The sequence below is a fragment of the Mustela lutreola genome, chromosome 10, assembly GCF_030435805.1.
Source record: "Mustela lutreola isolate mMusLut2 chromosome 10, mMusLut2.pri, whole genome shotgun sequence".
NCBI lineage: Eukaryota > Metazoa > Chordata > Mammalia > Carnivora > Mustelidae > Mustela > Mustela lutreola.
Window position 1 is genome coordinate 77,505,801 of NC_081299.1, and position 23,796 is coordinate 77,529,596.

The 23,796-nt window shown below is 36.6% G+C and overlaps 1 protein-coding gene across 17 annotated transcripts in view; it reads right to left on the bottom strand.

Annotated features, from left to right (window-relative positions):
* Positions 1-23,796, bottom strand: part of HFM1 (helicase for meiosis 1) — a 123,572-nt gene that overhangs the window by 80,424 nt on the left and 19,352 nt on the right. For 14 of the 17 annotated variants that reach the window (XR_009344994.1, XM_059135280.1, XM_059135276.1 and 11 more), the window contains 5 exons: positions 17,392-17,462; positions 16,790-16,922; positions 9,450-9,601; positions 8,801-8,878; positions 8,428-8,586 (listed from right to left, as the gene is read on the bottom strand). Coding sequence is in view for 16 of the 17 variants with exons in the window: in XM_059135280.1 (XP_058991263.1) it covers positions 8,428-8,586; positions 8,801-8,878; positions 9,450-9,601; positions 16,790-16,922; positions 17,392-17,462 (593 nt within the window). In the remaining variant the exon portion in view is untranslated. The remainder of the gene's footprint in view (positions 1-8,427; positions 8,587-8,800; positions 8,879-9,449; positions 9,602-16,789; positions 16,923-17,391; positions 17,463-23,796) is intronic. The other 3 variants (XM_059135283.1, XM_059135284.1, XM_059135282.1) reach the window with 1 other exon arrangement.

Below are 23,796 nucleotides of genomic sequence, written 5' to 3' on the forward strand. Positions count from 1 at the left end.
CTAAAAATAGTAGACCAGAAAGGAAGAGAGACAATTTACAGTAACAGTCACCTTACAGGCAATACAATGGCATTAAATTCGTATCTTTCAATAGTTACCCTGAATGTAAATGGGCTAAATGCCCCAATCAAAAGACACAGGGTATCAGAAGGAATTAAAAAAAAAAAAACCAGAACCCATCAATGTGCTATCTACAAGAAACTCATTTTAGACCCAAAGATACCTCCAGATTTAAGGTGAGGGGGTAGAAAACAATTTACCATGCCAATGGACATTAAAAGAAAGCTAGGGTGGCAATCCTTATAACAGATAAATTAGATTTTAAGCCAAAGACTTTAATAAGAAATCAGGAAGGACACTATATCATACTTAAAGGGTCTTCCCAACAAGAAGATCTAACAATTTTAAATATCTATACCCTCAACATAGGAGCAGCCAACTATATAAACCAATTAATAACAAAATCAAAGAAACACATCAACAATAATACAATAATAGTAGGGGACTTTAACATCCCCCTCACTGAAATGGACAGATGATCCAAGCAAAAGATCAACAAGGAAATAAAGGCCTTAAAGGACACACTAGACAAGATGGACATCACAGATATATTCAGAACATTCCATCCCAAAGCAACAGAATACACAATTTTTCTCTAGTGAACATGGAACATTCTCCAGAATAGATCACATCCTGGATCACAAATCAGGTCTCAGCCCATACCAAAAGATTGGCATCATTCCCTGCATATTTTCAGACCACAATGCTCTGAAGTTAGAACTCAATCACAAGAGAAAGCTGGAAAGAACTCAAATACATAGAGGCTAAAAAGCATCCTACTAAAGAATGAATGGGTCAACCAGTAAATTAAAGAATTCAAAAAATTCATGGAAACAAACGAAAATGAAAATACAACTGTTCAAAATCTGCAGGACAGAGCAAAGACAGTCCTGAGAGGAAAATATATAGCCTTTCTCTATAAAATATATAGGACTTTCTCAATAAACAAGAAAGGTCTCAAGTACACAACCTAACCCTACACCTAAAGGAGCTGGAGAAAGAACAGCAAAGAAAGCCTAAACCCAGCAGGAGAAGAGAAATAATAAAGAGTAGAAATCAACAAAATCGAAACCAAAAGAACAGTTGAACAAATCAATGAAACTAGGAGCTGGTTCTTTGAAAGAATTAATAAGATTGATAATCTCCTAGCCAGACTTATCAAAAAGAAAAGAGAAAGAACCCAAATAAATAAAATCATGAATGAAAAAGGAGAGATCACAACCAACACTAAAGAAATATAATCACAAGAACATATTATGAGCAAATATATGCCAGTAAAGTTGACAATCTGGAAGAAATGGGTGCTTTCCTAGAGATGCATAAACTACCAAAACTGAACCAGGAAGATATAGAAAACCTGAACAAACCCATTACTCAGTGGGTTAAGCCTCTGCCTTCAGCTCAGGTCATGATCTCAGGGTCCTGGGATCGAGTCCCGCATCAGGCTCTCTGCTCAGCAGGAAGAGTGCTCCCCCCACCGCTGGCTTTCCTCTCTGCCTACTTGTGATCTCTCTCTGTCAAATAAATAAATAAAATCTTTAAAAAAAAAAATTTCCCAACAAACAAGAATTCAGACAGCTTCCAAGGGGGAATTCTACCAAACATTTTAAAAAAGAATTAATACCTATTCTCCTGAAACGTTCCAAAAAATAGAAATGGAAGGAAAACTTCCAAATTCATTTTATGAGGCCAGCATCACCTTGATCCCCAAGCCAGACAAAGACCCCAACAAAAAAGAGAATTGCAGACCAATATCCTTGATGAATACAGATGCGAAAATTCTCACCAAAATACTAGCCAATAGGATCTAATAGTACATTAAAAGGATTATTCACCACGACCAAGTGGGATTTATTCCTGGGCTGCAAGTTTGGTTCAACATCCTCAAAACAATCAATGTAATACAATAAATTAATAAAAGAAAGAACAAGAACCATATGATACTCTCAATAGATGCTGAAAAAGCATCTGACAAAGTACAGCATCCTTTCTTGATCAAAACTCTTCGAAGTGTAGGGATAGAGAGTACATACCTCAATATCATCAAAGCCATCTATGAAAAACCCACAGTGAATATCATTCTCAATGGGGAAAAACTGAGGGCTTTTCCCCTAAGGTCAGGAACATGGCAGGCCTTCCACTATCACCACTGCTATTCAACACAGTACTAGAGGTCCTAGCCTCAGCAATCAGACAACAAAAAGAAATAAAAGGCATCCAAATTGGCAAAGAAGAAGTCAAATTCTCACTCTTTGCATGTGATATGATACTTTATGTGGGAAACCCAAAAGACTCCACTCCAAAACTGCTAGAACTCATACAGGAGTTCAGTAAAGTGTCAGGATATAAAATCAATGCACAGAAATCAGCCGCATTTCTATACACCAACAGCAAGACAGAAGAAAGAGAAATTAAGGAGTCAATCCCATTTACAACTGCACCCAAAACCTTTAGATACCTAGGAAGAAACCTAACCAAAGAGGCAACTGTAAAGTACTCATGAAAGAAACTGAAGAAGACACAAAAAAATGGAAAAATGTTCCATGCTCATGGACTGGAAGAACAAATATTGTGAAAATGTCTATGCTACCTAAAGCAATCTACACATTTAATGCAATCCCTATCAAAATACAATCAATTTTTTTTCAAAGAAATGGAACAAATAATCCCCAAATTTATATGGAACCAGAAAAGACCCCGAATAGCCAGAGGAATATTGAAAAAGAAAGCCAAAGTTGGTGGCATCACAATTCCAGACTTCAAGCTCTATTACAAAGCTGTAATCATCAAGACAGTGTGGTACTGGCAGAAAACAGATGCAGAGATCAATGGAACAGAACAGAGAGCCCAGAAATAGACCCTCAACTCTACGGTCAACTAATCTTCGACAAAGCAGGAAAGAATGTCCAGTGGAAAAAAGACAGTCTCTTCAACAAATGGTGTTGGGAAAACTGGGACAGCCACATGAAGAAGAATGAAAGTGGACCATTTCCTTACACCCCACACAAAAACAGATTCAAAATGGAGGAAAAACCTCAATGTGAAACAGGAATCCATCAAAATCCTTGAGGAGAACACAGGGAGCAACCTCTTCAACCTCAGCCACAGCAACTTCTTCCTAAAAACATCATCAAAGGCAAGGGAAGCAAGGGCAAAAATGAACTACTAGGACTTCATCAAGATAAGAAGCTTTTTTGCACACCAAGGGAAAGAGTCAACAAAACCAAAAGACAACTGACAGAATGGGAGAAGATATTTGCAAATGACATATCAGATAAAGGGCTAGTATCCAAAATCTGTAAAGACCTTCTCAAACTCAACACCCAAAGAACAAATAATCTAAACAAGAAATGGGTAGAGGACATGAATACACATTGCTGCAAAGAAGACATCCAGATGGCCAACAGACACATGAAAAAGTGCTCCACATCACTCGGCATCAGGGAAATACAAATCAAAACCACAGTGAGCTACCACCTCACACCAGTCAAAAATGGCTAAAATTAACAAGTAAGGAAATGACAGCTGTTGGCGAGGATGTGGAGAAAGGGGAACCCTCCTACACTGTTGGTGGGAGTGCAAGCTGGTGGAGCCACTGTGGAAAACAGTATGTAGGTTCCTCAAAAAGTTGAAAATAGAGTTACCCTATGACCCAGCAATTGCACTACTGGGTATTTACCCTAAAGATACAAATGTAGTGATCCAAAGGGGCATGTGCACCCTAATGTTATAGCAGCAATGTCCACAACAGCCAAATTCTGGAAAGAACTGAGATGTCCATCAACAGATGAATGGATAATGTGGTATATGTATATGTAATGGAATACTATGCAGCCGTCAAACGCCATGAAATCTTGCCATTTGCAATGACATAGATGGAACTAGAGGGTATTGTGCTAAGCTAAATAAATCAATCAGAGAAAGACAATTATCATATCATCTCCCTGATATGACAAATTGCTGAGGCAGAGTTGGAGGTTTGGGGGGTAGGGAAGGCAAAAATGAAACAAGATGGGACTGGAAGGGAGACATACCATAAAAGACTCTTAATCTCAGGAAACAAACTGAGGGTTGCTGGGGGTTGGGAGGGTTAGGGATATGGTGGTTGGGTTATGGACATTGGGGAGGGTATGTGATATGGTGAATGGGGTGAAGTGTGTAAGCCTGAGGATTCACAAACCTATACTCCTGGGGCATAATAATAATACATTATATGTTAATAAAAATAATTTTTAAAAAGGGTAAAGAACATGACCTAACATGGTACGAAGAAAGAACTGAAAGTAATTGATTGATACATTAAAAATATTTATTTCAGGTGCCTGGGTGGCTCAGTGGGTTAAGCCGCTGCCTTCGGCTCAGGTCATGATCTCAGGGTCCTGGGATCGAGTCCCACATCGGGCTCTCTGCTCGGCAGGGAGCCTGCTTCCTCCTCTCTCTCTCTCTGCCTGCCTCTCTGCCTACTTGTAATCTCTGTCAAATAAATAAATAAAATCTTTAAAAAAAAATTTATTTCAACATGATACCCCCAGCTTTGGTTTTCTTTTTCAACATTTACCTGGCAATTCAGGGTCTTTTCTGGTTCCACACAAATTTTACAATTGTTTGTTCCAGCTCTTTTAAAAATGTCATTGGTATTTTGATTGGAATGGTGTTGAGAAGTATAGATTGCTCTGGGCAGCATAGACATTTTAACACTGTTTATTCTTCCAGTCATGAGCATAGACTGTTTTTCCACCTTTTGATGTCTTCAATTTCTTTTGTAAGTGTTCTGTAGTTTCTAGAGTATAGAACCTTTACCTCTTAGGTTGGGTTTATTCCAAGGTATCTTTCAGTTTTTTTTAAATGAAACTGGTTCCCTAATTTCTCTTTCTACAGTTAGATTGTTAGCGTAGAGTAAAGCAACTGATTTCTGTGCAATGATTTTGTATCCTGCCACATTACTGAATTGCTGTATGAGTTCTAGCAATTTGGGGGTGAAGTCTTTTGGGTTTTCCACATAAAGTATCAGATTGCCTGATTCAAGCTATATTACAAAGCTGTGATCACCAAGACAGCATGATACTGGCACAAAAACAGGGACGCCTGGGTGGCTCAGTTGGTTAAGCAGCTGCCTTCGGCTCAGGTCATGATCCCAGCGTTCTGGGATCAAGTCCCACATCGGGCTCCTTGCTTGGCAGGGAGCCTGCTTCTCCCTCTGCCTCTGCCTACCACTCTGTCTGCCTGTGCTTGCTCTCGCTTCTCTCTCTATGACAAATAAATAAAATAAAAAATCTTTAAAAAAAAAAAAAAAAAAACAGATACACAGATCAATGGAACAGAATGGAGAGCCCAGATATGAATCCTCAACTCTATGGTCAACTAATCCTCAACAAAGCAGGACAAAATATCCAATGGAGAAAAGACAGTCTCTTAAATAAATAGTGCTGGGAAAACTGGACAGCAATATACAGAAGAATGAAATTTGACCATTCTCTCACACCATAAACAAAGATAAACTCTAAATGGATAAAAGACCTCAATGTGACATGGGAATCCACCAAAATCCTCGCGGAGAACATAGGAAGTCACCTCTTTAACATTGGACATAGCAACTTCTTTCAAGCGAAACAAAAGCAAAAATGAACACTGAGACTTCATCAAGTTATAAAGCTTCTGCACAGCGAAGGAAATAGTCAACAAAATAAAGAGGCAATCCATGGAATGAGAGAAGATATTTGCAAATGGCAAGAACTTCTCAAACTCAATAACCCAAAAAACAAGTAATCAAGTCAAAAAATGGGCAGATGACATGAACAGACACTTCTCCAAAGAAGACATATGAATGGCTAACAGACACATGAAAAAATGTCCAACATCATTAGCCATCAGGGAAATTCAGATCAAAACCACACTGAGATACCACCTTACACCAGTTAGAATGGAAAAAACTAAGAAGGCAGGAAACAACAAATGTCAGAGACAATATGGAGAAAGGGGAACCCTCTTACACTGTTGGTGGGAATGCAAATTGGTAAAGCCACTGTGAAAAACAGTACGGAGTTTACTCAGAAAGTTAAAAATAGAGCTACCCAATGACCCAGCAATCCCACTACTGGGTATTTAGACCCAAAGGCACAGATGTAGTGAAAAGAAGGAGCATATGCACCCCAATGTTCATAGCAGCAATGTCCACAATAGCCAAACTGTGGAAGGAGCCTAGAAGCCCTTCAACAGATGAATGGATAAAGAAGATGTGATCCATATATGCCATGGAATATTACTCAGTCATCAATAAGGAAGAATACCCACCATTTACATTGACATGGAAGGAATGAAGGGGAGTAAACGAAGTGAAATAAGTCAAGCAGAGAAAGACAACTATTATATGATTTCACTTATATGTGGAAGATATGGAATAGCATAGAGGACATTAGGAGAAGGAAGGGAAAAATGAAGGGAGGGGAATTAAAGGGGGAGACGAACCATGAGAGACTATGCACTCTGGGAAACAAACTGAGGGTTTCAGAGAGGAGGAAGGTAGGGGGATGCATTAGCCTGGTGATGGGTATTAAGGAGGGCACATATTGCAATGAGCACTGGGTGTTATATGCAAATGATGAATCATGAAACATGACATCAAGGACTAATGAAATACTGTATGGTGACTAACATAACATAGTAAGAAAATATACTTACTTCAGTAAAAATCAAAGCAGTTCATATTTTTAAAATAAAGTACATTTTAAACAAGAAATGTGACAACTATTTATTTTTAAAGATTTTACCTATTTACTTGAGAGATAGAGCACATGTGTGTACATGTGTGCAAGGGGGAGGAAGAGAGGGAAGCGGGGAAGAAGACTCCCTGCTGAGCAGGTAGCCTGGATTGCAGGACCCAGGATCATGACCTGAGCCAAAGGTAGATGCTTAACCGACTGGGCCACCCAGGCACCCCGACAACTATTTAAATGTAATAATAACAATAATTTATTATAATATCCAGTGCTGGAATACAGAGAAATGGCTAATGGTGGAAGTATAAATGACTATACCATCTACTGAAAGCACTGTTTCCTTAGAGTTTTATATATCCTTTGACTCAGTTATTTCACATTAGACATTCATCCTAGAGAAATAATCATAGGGCACCTGGGTGGCTCAGCTGGGCAACTGCCTTCAGCTCAGGTCATGATCCTGGAGTCCCAAGATCGAGTCCTGCATCAGGCTCCCTGCTCAGCAGGTAGTCTGCTTCTCCTGCTGACCTCTCTCCTCTTATGTTCTCTTTCCCTCACTCTCTCTCTCTCAAATAAATAAAATCTTTAAAAAAAAGATTCTGGAAAAAAATCATGTTTTCAAAGATGTATTAACTTTAGCACCATTCACAATAGCAAAAATGGAAATAATCTTCCATCATTAAAGCAATAGATAAATTATAAAAGCCACATATAATTAGATAAATAATTTATAATAAAACCACAAAAACTATATTAAAGAAGAATATCTAATGGCATGGAAATGTCTGTAGGTTACATGCAAGTCATAAAAGAGCACACATAGTATGATTCTACCTATACATCTGGAAAGACGAACACTGGGTTTCTATTGACTATATATACTTAAAAATTTTCTCTGTTATTCTTGAATATGAACAAAATATGTTAACAGGAAAATGAATAATTTTGCCAAATTAAGGATAAATCAGGCAAAAATTTCCATTAGATTTGACAATATGGAACTATATTTGAAATTCTAAGTAGTAGAAGAAAAAAGTCCAACTATAGTAAGCTATGAAGTAAATAGGAGTGAGAAAAAATGAAACCATACTATTTTTCAAGAAGTTTGCCCAGATATTAAAAAAAAATTAGAACAAGTATAAAACTGCATACAATTATTTATCTGTCTATGTACTCCATTAACCATGAGATCCTCCTCAAGGGCCAGGTCTATATGTTTTCACTTTTGTATCTATTATTAGTGCTTACCATAATGCCAGTCACATAGAATGTGAAAAGGTGGGTAGTAATCACCTAAGCAATTATTTTCATTCTCCACCATACTTTGCTATACAACTAAAGTCAGCTGATTACAACCACCATAATAAATTACTAGTCATTATAGGTATCTGAAACCCATAAAAACCAAGACTTTTAGATACTAGTAAAGAACAGACTTGTAGCAATTATGTTTCATTAAACCAAATCAACCAAATATTAAGGCTTAATAATGCCATACCTATGAGATCTGACTATAACTTTCTACAACATACTTTCCTACTAAGTCATTTATGGGACTTATAGGGAAAAACCCTCACTTCCCCCTAAGAATCAAATGACAAAATATTTCACTAGTCATAAAAAAGTCCGATATACTAAAATTCTAACTTACATCCTCAGCATTTGGAATTGTTGCAGATACAGCTACAAATCTCATTGAAGTAATTATGCCACTATTTTCAGAAGCAGGAGATAAAGACTGTACAGTTTTCATTCTGCTAACTACAACTTCAAGAGTTGGTCCACGATTTTCATCTTTTATAACATGTACCTAAGAAAGAAACCAAGAAAAAAATGATTAACTATAAAAATTAAAAAACTATTTAATTGATTAAAATCCATAATAATATTAACACTCTTAAGAAAATAAGACTTTCTACTTGAAGGGATAAAACAGAGTTTGGATAAAAATGTCTTATTTCTTTCTATCCATCCTAGTTATCATTTTATGTTTATCTCTGAAAATAAGTTGATGTGTTCACTACCTCATCAATGAGAAAGAGTCTAACCAGCTTGACCAAAGAGTTGTCTCTCCATTTTCTAGTCATGCTATCCCATTTTTCCTAAAGAAAAAATGCAAATGGTTTAACATAAGAAATTATAATAAATATTACTAAGACATCAATAAAAATCTTAACCTGATACAAAGAATGGGCAATAGTTTAATTCATGTCTTAAAAGTATTCTGAAAAAGATTTAAAGATAAAAAACACTTTAAAGAATTTTGATAGTCTTATAAGTGCTTAAAAAACTAAACCCTCATTTATTTTTTACATAACCAAAAATATACAAAATTATAGTTTAAGTACCTTTTTTAAGCCCTATCAAGGTCCTCCCTCTGTAATACATAATACTTGAATAAAAGAATACAAGCAAAAAATATGATTGCAAATTATCCTCAATAACAAATTACCTATTCATATATTTTGTCTATTTTGCCCATTTGGTAGTTTGTCTTTTACTTACTGATAAGTATTCTTTATATAACCTAAATAGTAGTATTTTTTATGTTTGTTTCTTTTTTACATTGCATATATTTTCTTCTACTTTGTATTTTCTCTTAATTTTTATTCATGGTGAAGAGAAACATTTTCTAATAAACCAAGGAAATAACTGAGTATAAATAACACCTACTGGAGTTGTCATAATAATATGGGCATGCTGAATCTCAAATAGGTCATCCATTACTGTATCTCCAGTGAGTTCTTTACAATTCAATCCTATTGGTCCAAATTTTTCTTTCCAATCATCAAAACGCTGACTACACAGGGCTTTTATTGGTGCCACTATAACAATATAAGATATTCATTTTGAATGTCAGTGCAATTTTCAAATTACTTCCACAAACATTGGTTAATAAAATTAAGATCAAACATCGAGGTGTTGCCTAGTACTAATAAATTGAAAGAGTTAACAATATAAGCATATTATTTAGAGATATAATCAGCAGGCTATACTAAAAATAGAAAAACAAGTAATTGTTCAGGGAATTGTAACTAAGAGCAGAAAGAGGTAAGGTAGGAGATTGTGCTTTTTCATTATAAGACTTTTTGTAATAAGCTATCTTTTTTAACCATGTACATAAATTACTTTGATGAAAAATTTTAAATATATACACACACACAGACACATACATACACACACGTACACACACACACATATATCTAAGAACAAAGAGTTCAGGTTACTAAGGAAATTTTTTAGAATTTCTAAATTTTAGAATTTATTGTTCTTGTTGTCCTTTAAAAAATAAACACATATTATATGGAGCACTGGGTGTGCTGCATCAAGAATCTTGGAACACTGAAAAAAAAATTAAATTAAAAAAAAGATCAAAAGGAAGATGGCGGAGAAGTAGCAAGCTGAGACTGCTTCAGCTAGCCGGAGATCAGCTAGATAGCTTATCTAAAGATTGCAAACACCTGAAAATCCATCGGCAGATCGAAGAGAAGAAGAACAGCAATTCTGGAAACAGAAAAACAACCACTTTCTGAAAGGTAGGACCGGCGGAGAAGTGAATCCAAAGCGACGGGAAGATAGACCCCGGGGGAGGGGCCGGCTCCCGGCAAGCGGCGGAGCAACCGCGCACAAAATCAGGACTTTTAAAAGTCTGTTCGCGGAGGGACATCGCTCCAGAGGCTAAACCGGGGCGAAGCCCACGCGGGGTCAGCGTGGCCTCAGGTCCCGCAGGGTCACAGAAGGATCGGGGGTGTCTGAGTGTCGCAGAGCTTGCGGGTATTGGAACGGGAAAGCCGGCTACAGAGACAGAGCTGACAGTAAGCTCGCAGCTCCGTGTTACCTTGAACCGGTCGCAGGCTCGGTGAGCTCGGAGCGCGGCCGGAGGTCAGGCAGACGGGAGTAACTGGGCGCTGTTCTCTGAGGGCGCACTGAGGAGTGGGGCCCTGGGCTCTCGGCTCCTCCGGGCCGGAGACCAGGAGGCCGCCATTTGTATTCCCGTCCTCCGGAACTCTACGGAAAGCGCTCAGGGAACAAAAGCTCCTGAAAGCAAACCCGAGCGGATTACTCACCCCGGCCCCGGGTAAGGGCGGTGTAATTCCGCCTGGGGCAAAGACACTTGAGAATCACTACAACAGGCCCCTCCCCCAGAAGATCAACAAGAAATCCAGCCGAGACCAAGTTCACCTACCAAGGAGTGCGGTTTCAATACCAAGGAGAGCAGCAGAATTCCAGAGGAGGAGAAAGCCAAGCACGGAACTCATGGCTTTTTTCCTGTGATTTTTTTTAGTCTTGCAGTTAATTTAATTTTTTCTTTTTCATTTTTTTTTTTTTCTCGCCTTCGGGTAAAATTTTTTTTTTTTTAACTGTTACCTTTTTCTTTTTTAACGATTTTTTACTAGTTTATCTAATATATATATATATTTTTTTACATTTTTCTTAGGTGTTTTCTTTTTTAAAAAAAAATTCTTTTCTTTTTTTTTTTTTTTTTTTCTTTTTTCTTTCTTCCTTTTTGAACCTCTTTTTATCCCCTTTCTCCCCACTCACGATTTTGGATCTCTTCTAATTTGGCTAAAGCATATTTTCCTGGGGTTGTTGCCACCCTTTTAGTATTTTACTTGCCCCTTCATTTACTCTTATCTGGACAAAATGACAAGACGTAAAAATTCACCACAAAAAAAAGAACAAGAGGCAGTACCGAAGGCTAGGGACCTAATCAATACAGACATCGGTAATATGTCAGATCTAGAGTTCAGAATGACAATTCTCAAGGTTCTAGCCGGGCTCGAAAAAGGCATGGAAGATATTAGAGAAACCCTCTCGAGAGATATAAAAGCCCTTTCTGGAGAAATAAAAGAACTAAAATCTAACCAAGTTGAAATCAAAAAAGCTATTAATGAGGTGCAATCAAAAATGGAGGCTCTCACTGCTAGGATAAATGAGGCAGAAGAAAGAATTAGTGATATAGAAGACCAAATGACAGAGAATAAAGAAGCTGATCAAAAGAGGGACAAACAGCTACTGGACCATGAGGGGAGAATTCGAGAAATAAGTGACACCATAAGACGAAACAACATTAGAATAATTGGGATTCCAGAAGAAGAAGAAAGTGAGAGGGGAGCAGAAGGTATACTGGAGAGAATTATTGGGGAGAATTTCCCCAATATGGCAAAGGGAACAAGCATCAAAATTCAGGAGGTTCAGAGAATGCCCCTCAAAATAAATAAGAATAGGCCCACACCCCGTCACATAATAGTAAAATTTACAAGTCTCAATGACAAAGAGAAAATCCTGAAAGCAGCCCGGGAAAAGAAGTCTGTAACATACAATGGTAAAAATATTAGATTGGCAGCTGACTTATCCACAGAGACCTGGCAGGCCAGAAAGAGCTGGCATGATATTTTCAGAGCACTAAACGAGAAAAACATGCAGCCAAGAATACTATATCCAGCTAGGCTATCATTGAAAATAGAAGGAGAGATTAAAAGCTTCCAGGACAAACAACAACTGAAAGAATTTGCAAATACCAAACCAGCTCTACAGGAAATATTGAAAGGGGTCCTCTAAGCAAAGAGAGAGCCTACAAGTGGTAGATCAGAAAGGAACAGAGACCATATACAGTAACAGTCACCTTACAGGCAATACAATGGCACTAAATTCATATCTCTCAATAGTTACCCTGAATGTGAATGGGCTAAATGCCCCTGTCAAAAGACACAGGGTATCAGAATGGATAAAAAAACAAAACCCATCTATATGTTGCCTCCAAGAAACACATTTTAAGCCCGAAGACACCTCCAGATTTAAAGTGAGGGGGTGGAAAAGAATTTACCATGCTAATGGACATCAGAAGAAAGCAGGAGTGGCAATCCTTATATCAGATCAATTAGATTTTAAGCCAAAGACTGTAATAAGAGATGAGGAAGGACACTATATCATACTCAAAGGGTCTGTCCAACAAGAAGATTTAACAATTTTAAATATCTATGCCCCCAACGTGGGAGCAGCCAACTATATAAACCAATTAATAACAAAATCAAAGAAACACATAAACAACAATACAATAATAGTAGGGGACTTTAATATTCCCCTCACTGAAATGGACAGGTCATCCAAGCAAAAGATCAGCAAGGAAATAAAGGCCTTAAATGACACACTGGACCAGATGGACATCACAGATATATTCAGAATATTTCATCCCAAAGCAACAGAATACACATTCTTCTCTAGTGCACATGGAACATTCTCCAGAATAGATCACATCCTCGGTCCTAAATCAGGACTCAACCGGTATCAAAAGATTGGGATCATTCCCTGCATATTTTCAGACCACAATGCTCTAAAGCTAGAACTCAACCACAAAAGGAAGTTTGGAAAGAACCCAAATACATGGAGACTAAACAGTATCCTTCTAAAGAATGAATGGGTCAACCGGGAAATTAAAGAAGAATTGAAAAAAATCATGGAAACAAATGATAATGAAAATACAACGGTTCAAAATCTGTGGGACACAACAAAGGCAGTCCTGAGAGGAAAATATATAGCGGTACAAGCCTTTCTCAAGAAACAAGAAAGGTCTCAGGTACACAACCTAACCCTACACCTAAAGGAGCTGGAGAAAGAACAAGAAAGAAACCCTAAGCCCAGCAGGAGAAGAGAAATCATAAAGATCAGAGCAGAAATCAATGAAATAGAAACCAAAAAAACAATAGAACAAATCAACAAAACTAGGAGCTGGTTCTTTGAAAGAATTAATAAAATTGATAAACCCCTGGCCCGACTTATCAAAAAGAAAAGAGAAAGGACCCAAATAAATAAAATCATGAATGAAAGAGGAGAGATCACAACTAACACCAAGGAAATACAAACTATTATAAGAACATACTATGAGCAACTCTACGGCAATAAATTTGACAATCTGGAAGAAATGGATGCATTCCTAGAAACATATAAACTACCACAACTGAACCATGAAGAAATAGAAAGCCTGAACAGACCCATAACCAGTAAGGAGATTGAAACAGTCATTAAAAATCTCCAAACAAACAAAAGCCCAGGGCCAGACGGCTTCCCGGGGGAATTCTACCAAACATTTAAAGAAGAACTAATTCCTATTCTCCTGAAACTGTTCCAAAAAATAGAAATGGAAGGAAAACTTCCAAACTCATTTTATGAGGCCAGCATCACCTTGATCCCAAAACCAGACAAGGATCCCACCAAAAAAGAGAGCTATAGACCGATATCCTTGATGAACACAGATGCGAAAATACTCAACAAAATACTAGCCAATCGGATTCAACAGTACATTAAAAAGATTATTCACCACGACCAAGTGGGATTTATTCCAGGGCTGCAAGGTTGGTTCAACATCCGCAAATCAGTCAATGTGATACAACACATCAATAAAAGTAAGAACAAGAACCATATGATACTCTCAATAGATGCTGAAAAAGCATTTGACAAAGTACAACATCCCTTCCTGATCAAAACTCTTCAAAGTGTAGGGATAGAGGGCACATACCTCAATATCATCAAAGCCATCTATGAAAAACCCACCGCAAATATCATTCTCAATGGAGAAAAACTGAAAGCTTTTCCGCTAAGGTCAGGAACACGGCAGGGATGTCCATTATCACCACTGCTATTCAACATCGTACTAGAGGTCCTAGCCTCAGCAATCAGACAACAAAAGGAAATTAAAGGCATCCAAATCGGCAAAGAAGAAGTCAAATTATCACTCTTCGCAGATGATATGATACTATATGTGGAAAACCCAAAAGACTCCACTCCAAAACTGCTAGAACTTATACAGGAATTCAGTAAAGTGTCAGGATATAAAATCAATGCACAGAAATCAGTTGCATTTCTCTACACCAACAGCAAGACAGAAGAAAGAGATATTAAGGAGTCAATCCCATTTACAATTGCATCCAAAACCATAAGATACCTAGGAATAAACCTAACCAAAGAGACACAGAATCTATACTCAGAAAACTATAAAGTACTCATGAAAGAAATTGAGGAAGACACAAAGAAATGGAAAAATGTTCCATGCTCCTGGATTGGAAGAATAAATATTGTGAAAATGTCTATGCTACCTAAAGCAATCTACACATTTAATGCAATTCCTATCAAAGTACCATCCATCTTTTTCAAAGAAATGGAACAAATAATTCTAAAATTTATATGGAACCAGAAAAGACCTCGAATAGCCAAAGGGATATTGAAAAAGAAAGCCAACGTTGGTGGCATCACAATTCCGGACTTCAAGCTCTATTACAAAGCTGTCATCATCAAGACAGCATGGTACTGGCACAAAAACAGACACATAGATCAATGGAACAGAATAGAGAGCCCAGAAATAGACCCTCAACTCTATGGTCAACTAATCTTCGACAAAGCAGGAAAGAATGTCCAATGGAAAAAAGACAGCCTTTTCAATAAATGGTGCTGGGAAAATTGGACAGCCACATGCAGAAAAATGAAATTGGACCATTTCCTTACACCACACACAAAAATAGACTCAAAATGGATGAAGGACCTCAATGTACGAAAGGAATCCATCAAAATCCTTGAGGAGAACACGGGCAGCAACCTCTTCGACCTCTGCCGCAGCAACATCTTCCTAGGAACAACGCAAAAGGCAAGGGAAGCAAGGGAAAAAATGAACTACTGGGATTTCATCAAGATCAAAAGCTTTTGCACAGCAAAGGAAACAGTTAACAAAATCAAAAGACAACTGACAGAATGGGAGAAGATATTTGCAAACGACATATCAGATAAAGGACTAGTGTCCAGAATCTATAAAGAACTTAGCAAACTCAACACCCAAAGAACAAATAATCCAATCAAGAAATGGGCAGAAGACATGAACAGACATTTCTGCAAAGAAGACATCCAGATGGCGAACAGACACATGAAAAAGTGCTCCATATCACTCGGCATCAGGGAAATACAAATCAAAACCACAATGAGATATCACCTCACACCAGTCAGAATGGCTAAAATCAACAAGTCAGGAAATGACAGATGCTGGCGAGGATGCGGAGAAAGGGGAACCCTCCTACACTGTTGGTGGGAATGCAAGCTGGTACACCCACTCTGGAAAACAGCATGGAGGTTCCTCAAAATGTTGAAAATAGAACTGCCCTATGACCCAGCAATTGCACTATTGGGTATTTACCCTAAAGATACAAATGTAGTGATCCAAAGGGACACATGCACCCGAATGTTTATAGCAGCAATGTCCACAATAGCCAAACTATGGAAAGAACCTAGATGTCCATCAACAGATGAATGGATCAAGAAGATGTGGTATATATACACAATGGAATACTAAGCAGCCATCAAAAGAAATGAAATCTTGCCATTTGCAACAACATGGATGGAACTAGAGCATATCATGCTTAGCGAAATAAGTCAAGCAGAGAAAGACAACTATCATATGATCTCCCTGATATGAGGAAGTGGTGATGCAACATGGAGGCTTAAGTGGGTAGAAGAATAAATGAAACAAGATGGGATTGGGAGGGAGACAAACCATAAGTGACTCTTAATCTCACAAAACAAACTGAGGGTTGCCGGGGGGAGGGGGTTGGGGAGAAGGGGGTGGGATTATGGACATTGGGGAGGGTATGTGATTTGGTGAGTGCTGTGAAGTGTGTAAACCTGGTGATTCACAGACCTGGGGATAAAAATATATGTATATAAAAAATATATGTTTATAAAAAATAAAAAATTAAAAAAAAAAAAAAAAAAAAAAAGATCAAAAGGAGAAAAACAAAACAAAAAACCATGTAAAGGTCAAACTGTCAATTCAAATATTACTTCTTATTTACAACTGTGGGAAAATGTGTTTAGAATTTAATGTAACAGACAAGAGCAAATGTGACAGGTCTTCATTAAAAATGTATGGCAAACCAAATATTAACTCTTATGGCTTGAACTTTATTTCTTACTTTTGCCTCAATGGTTTTTCATTATTATAATTAATTACTCTTATAATGTATAATACTTACTGTAAACAATTTTAATATTTGACCATGGCAATGGGACTTCCATTAATAATCTTGTTATAGCTAGTTCAAACACTACAGTTTTCCCAGAACCAGTTGGAGCACAAATCACAAAATTCCTATCTGTGTAAAGAAGCTAAAAAATAAAATTTATTCAATCATGGAATATATAGAATTTTTCATTCACACTTTCAATTTGTTAGAAAATATGTAATACAAGACTTTCTGGAATAATAATTCAAATTATTTTTACCTCTAAACTTACTAAAATTCTAACCCTACTCTACATCCACACCCTCCCAAAAAAACACCATTATTAAATAATTTATCATTTTGTTTTATTTGTGAAAATAATGTTAGACCTAGAAGAAAATAATTTCTTTAGCTTCCAGAGAAATTTTATAAATTTAATAAGTATAAACAAACCCCACCTATGAAAGTCACATACATTCATTTAGCAAACATTTTTTGAGTTCCTATAGTTTACCAGTCACTGAGCATGGCACTGGAAACATAAAGATGAATGTGATCTAGTCCTTGCCCTTAGAGAGTACACAATAAAATAAGAAGATGCAGATAAATAAAAATCATAATAAAATACTTACATCATCAAAAGCTTTGGATTGTATATAGTTGAAATATGGGAATTCCTTGAAAACACTTCTAAATTTTGCCGCTTAGAATAGCATTAAGGAGTCAAATATTTCAGAATTTTTAAGAATTCTTTACTTTTAATTAACTAATTAATTGGTTACTTTTAATATAAAATTCAATTAATCAATATTAACTTTGATCATATTTAATGATGAGGCTTTAATATTTGCTGTTTTAACATCATAAGAAAGGAATTAATACATATAGAGGGAGTGACCAATATGGCAACATAAGAGGCTCCTGAACCTTCCCTCCTCCCACAGATGCACCAAACATAGTTACACACGGAGCAATTCTAAGAAAAATCCAGAAATTAGTTAAGTGACTCCTACACACTGGGAGAATGAAAATGCCCACAATGAAATGGGTATGAAAGTCTGAGACAACTCTTACCCTAACTCTCATCTTTGGCAAAGCACCATACAAATGGAAAGGAACTCCCAACTCCCAGCTTCTCCCAGCAAAGACTTTGGATCACACATCTAGAGGCCCAACCTTTAAGGCTCCCACCCACAGGATAAGCCCCCAAAACACCCAACTCTGTAAGCTAACAGGGTTTGCAACCATGAGACCACAGTACTATAGCAAACAAATAAGCAGTTCTTAAGTGGCACAGGAACAACTCCTCTTCCTCTGCAGATATACTCAGTGCAGAGGGAGCAGCAAAAATGTTCATTTCCAGTTTCTATTTTCTCGCTACTACCTCAGGTTCTGGCTTTTAATCAGCCTGCACCTAGGTGCTAATTACAACCCTCCCCTTTGGGACACTGATACATTTTAGCTCAACTACTAGAAGCCACTAAGAACAAAGACAGTGAATTGAGCAATCAGAAAAGTTTGAAAGGGAACTATGAGTTTGGGTTAAGTTAATTGATGAGGCTCATCTCCTAAGAACAGCCTGTCAATATTGGGAGAGGTGGATATTTTATCAAATGTGTAGAAACCAGCATAGAGGTTAAGGAAAACAAATAAAAGGGAATATGTTCCATACAAAAGAACAAGATAAATCTCCAGAAACCCAACTTAACAAAACAGAGATAAGTGATTTATCCAGTAGTTTAAGAGAATACATAAAAATGCTCACCAAGGTCAGGAAAGCAATGCATAAACAAAGTAAGAATTTCAACAAAGTCATAGAAGATATTAAAAAAAAGTACCAAACAGAAATCACAAGGATTCAACATCAGACAGATCAAACAGAAGAAAGAATCAATGAACTCAAAGATAGGGCAATGGAATTAATCCAGTCAGAGGAGCAAAATGAAAAAAGAATGAAAAAAAAAAAAAAAAGATAGCTTAAGGGGCTTATTTTACACTGATATCAAAGCCAGGTAAGGATACTACAATAAAAGAAAATTACAGGCCAATATTCCTAGTGAATATAGATGCAAAAATCCTCTAGAAAATATTAACAAACCAAATTCAACAGTGTATTAAAAGGGTCAAAACCATATGATCAAATGGAATTTATTTCTGGAATACAAAGAAGTTCAATGTCCACAAATAAATCAACATGATACGCCCATATTAAAAAGTTGAAAATCAGGAATACCCAGCTGGCTCAGTCAGAAGAGCATGTGACTCCTGATCTTAGGGTCATGAGTTCAAGCCCCACACTGGGCACAGAGCATACCTTAAAAAAAAAAGTTAAAGATAAAAATCATATGATCGGGGCACCTGGGTGGCTTAGCTCGTTAAGCATCTGCCTTTGCCACAGTGGGTCATGATCCTGGAGTCCTAGGATCAAGTCCCATATCGGGCTTCCTGCTCATAACGGGGAGTCTGCTTCTCCTTCTGCCCTTCACCCTGCTTGTGCTCTTTCTTTCTCTCTCTCAAATAAGTAAATAAAATCTTAAAAAAAAATCATATGGTCATCTCAATAGATGTAGAAAAAGCATTTAACAAATACAGTATCCTTTCATGATAAAAACTCTCCAGAAACTGGCTAAAGAAGGAATGACCCTCAATATAATAAAAGCCATTTATGACAAGCCCACAGCTAACATCATATTCAATGGCAAAAAGCTGAAAGCTTTTGTCTAAGATTAGGAAAGAGACAAGGATGCCCACTTTCACTACTTTTAATAGTAGTGGAAATCCTAACCAGAGAAATTAGGCAAGAAAGAGATATAAAAGGTATCCAAATTGAAAAGAAGAGGTAAAGCGGTCTCTATTCACAGATGACATCATATTATATATGGAAAACACCAGAGACTCCACTATAAAACTGTTAGAATAAACAAATTCAGTAAGGTTGCAGGGTACAAAATCAATATACAAAAATCAGTTGCAGGGTACCTGGGTGGCTCAGTGGGTTAAAGCCTCTGCCTTCGGCTCAGGTCATGATCCCAGGGTCCTGGGATCGAGCCCCTCATCGGGCTCTCTGCTCAGCAGAAAGCCTGCTTTCTCCTCTCTCCCTCTCTGCCTGCCTCTCTGCCTACTTGTGGTCTCTGTGTGTCAAATAAATAAATAAAATCTTCAAAAAAAAAATCAGTTGCATTTCCGTGCACTAAAAACAAAATATCAGAAAGAAGTGAAGAAAACAATCCTATTTACAATAGCATCAAAAAATAAAATACTAAGGAATAAAGCTAACCATCCCATTTACAATAGCATTAAAAATAAAATGCTAATGAATAAATTTAACCATTAACTATAAGACAGTGATGAAAGAAACTGAAGACACAAATAATTGGAAGGATATTCCATGTTCAAGGATTCAAGAACTGATATTGCTAAACTGTAAACTGCCAAAGCAATCTACAGATTCAATTCAATCCTTATCAAAATTCCAACTGCATTTTTTAGAGAAATATAAAAATATTCTAAAATTCATATGGAGTTACACAAGACCCCAAATGGCCAAAGCAATCTTGAGAAAGAACAAAGCCAGAGGCATTATACTTCTTGATTTCAAACTGTATTACAAAGCTACAGTAATCAAAAACTGGATGGTATTGGCATAAAAACCAGAAAGCTAGGTCAATGAGACAGAATAGATAGGCTAGAAATAAATCTGTGCAGATATGGTCAATAAATTTTCAACAAAGTAGCCAAGAACTGGGAAAAGATAACTTCTTCAATAAAAGGTATTGGAAAAACTGAATATCCACAGACAAAAGAATAAAAGTGGATCCCTTACATTATTTACAAAAATCAATTCAAAGTGAATTAACCACTTGAATATAAGGCCTGAAATCCTAAAACTCCTAGAAGAAAACATTGGGAACAAACTTCCCTACACTAGTTTTGGCAATTATTTTTTTTAGATTTAAAACCAAAGGCAAAGGCAACAAATGTGAAAATAAACAAGTATACTACTTCAAACTAAAAAGCTTCTGCGCAGTAAAGGAAACCATCAATAAAATAAAAAAGCAGCCTATGGATAAAATATTATAAAATAACAATATGTATGATAAGGGGTTAATATCCGAAATACACAAGAACTCATACAACTCAATAGCAAAAAACAAATAACCTAATTTAAAAATGGGCAAAGGCCTGAACAGACAATTTTCCAAAGAAGACACAAATGAAGACACAAATGGCCAACAGTAAATAAAAAGTGCTCAACATCACGAATCATCAGGGAAATGCAAATTAAAACCACAATGAGAGATCACCTCACACCTGTTAGGATACCATTTACCAATAAGACAAAAAATAAATGCTAGTGAGGATATGGAGAAAAGAGAACACTTGTACACTGTAGGTAGGAATGTGAAGGGGTACAGCTATTATGGAAAACAGTATGGAGGTTCCTTCAAAAATTAAAAATAGAACTATCTTATGATTCAGCAATTTCACTTTTGGGTACACATTCAATGTGGGGCTTGAACTCACAACCCTAAGATTAAGACCTGAGATGAAATCAAGAGTCAGACACTTAACAGACTGAGCCACCCAGGTGCCCTTAGAGCACATATTCAAAGGAAGCAAAATCAGTATCTCAAACAGAAAACTGTAATCCCATGTTCACTGCAGCATTATTCACAATAACCAAGATTCAGAAATAATCTTAAGTGTCTGCAAAGAAACAAACGGATAAAGAAAATGTGATGTACATATATTTTTTATATATATATAATAAATATATATATCACACACTTATGCACATATGCATACACACACAATAAAATACTATTCAGCCTTAAAAAGGAAGGGAATTCTGCCTTTTTTGACAAATTGGATGAACCTGAAGACTATTATGCAAAACGAATTAAGCCAGAAAGAGAAAGACAAATACTGCATAGTATCACTTATAAGTGGACTCTTAAAAAAACACAAAAGACCAAACTCATAGAAACAGAGAGCAGAATGGTGGTTGACAGGGGCTGGGGACATGGGAGAAATAGAAAGAGGCTAATAAGAAGGTATAAACTTTCAGCTGTAAGATTAATAAGGTAAGGTTCTAATGTATGACATGGTGACTAAAGTTGATAGCACTGAATTATAAAATTTAAAAAAGTAAATATGGAAGATGATGGAGGGTGGAAACTAACTTGATGGTGGCAACTATTATAATGCAACATATGTCAAATTATCATATCGTACATGTGATACAGCATATCAAGTGTACTACTTCAAACTAAACAGTTTGTTAATTTAGACAAACTAAATATATTTGTCAATTACACATTAATAAAGTCAGTGGGGGGAGAAATTAACAGAAATTATTAGAGTCCCCAGTAACAGTCCATATTCTGAAAAAATGTCCCGGTGCAGAAACAAGGTTTATATAAGGGTTATAATTTGACAATTAAAATTTGACTATTAAATCTGATGGAAAAGATGTAGAAAGTTGCATATTTGCCAGTATATCAAAACTAAGTCTACACTTTACCTTTTGCAGAGTGGTGTTTTCTTATTCATGTTGATTAGGCAATTTTTATATCTCCTTTAAAGTTCTCAATTTCACTTTTTAACTTTTCACTTTTAACTGTTTTAACTTTTTAACTTTAGTTGTCTTTCATTAGCTGAGATGTGTTTCTGGTCACCTATCCCTGAATCCCTTTGTTTTCAATAATTTGGTTGTACTGAGTGGTGGATTTATTTGCAACTATCAGCATATTGGCTCTACAAGAACTTAAACTGTCCTTCCTTTGTAAGAAAACTCAAAAATATTAATAGATATGAACATTAAACTGTCCCCTCTCCAAGGTGAGAGTCTAATGTCAGCTTGGTAGATACTTGTACTTACGTGGTATTCTCAGTCTGAGTCACATCTATCAACTACATTTATTAAATACTATATGCAAAATACATTACTGGATTTAGAAAGCTGTGGGAAGCTATTAAGAAGAAGAGTTCTTACAATGGAGGCTGTTATAATCTATTAGGAAACATAAAACATAATACATCTGAGAATACAAATACACAGTTATTCCAGCAATTTTATTTTTATGTACATATATACAAAAATTGATGGACTGTAGTAAGTGATCTTGTTAAAAGGTTAAATGAGAACATATTACTTCTCTGCTCATTTGCCTACTTTTTGTCAAAGCATATGACTACAAGGCCTTACATGATCTTTGGTCTCCCCTCCGTCTTTGTGATTGTGATCTCAGGTCCTACTACTCTCGCCTCTGACAAATTCCTTCTAGCTGAATTGGACTCCTTTCTGGTCTTCAAAACACCAGCCATGTTCCTGCTGTTAAGGCCTTCCCTCCACCTAGACTGCTTCCCTCCTTATTTCCTTGGCTCTTTCACTTCCTTCAATTGTTTACATCTCTCCTTCTCAAGAAGGCCTACCAAAATTACTCTACTTAATTCTAATCTTGAGCCTTCAATCCCCAATTTCATCTTCTTTACTCTGCTCCACTTTTTCATTTTCCAAATTACTCAATGCCTTCTAACATACTATATGACTTATTTATACACTGTTAGAATTGTTCAGATCTGTCTTCTCCCCCACCCCCATCCCAAGAATGAATGTTAACCCCTCAAGGCAAGGATTCATTATCTGTTTTCTTAACTGACATATTCCAAATACGTAGAACAGTGCCTGGCTTATAGTAAGCACTCAATTAATATAGCTTTGAGTTTATTAAATCAAGCAGATAATATACAAATCTTCATTTTATTTTCACTTATACAGAGTATCAGAATATTTGTGTCAAAACAAAAGTGTAATTTTGAGTTTGTCAATCCATCAAGCTTTTGAAAGAATCTCATTTTTCCTTCAAAATATGTTTCTTCCGATAAAATATTTATTTGTAACAAGCCCACAAGTGGGCCATCATGCTGTTTTTTTCTCTCATTAGGTAGTTCCACATCAATTTACATTCACAAAAATGAATCTTTGATTCAGAGTATAGAATTAGTTTTCCAGCTCATAAGAAAACTGAACTACT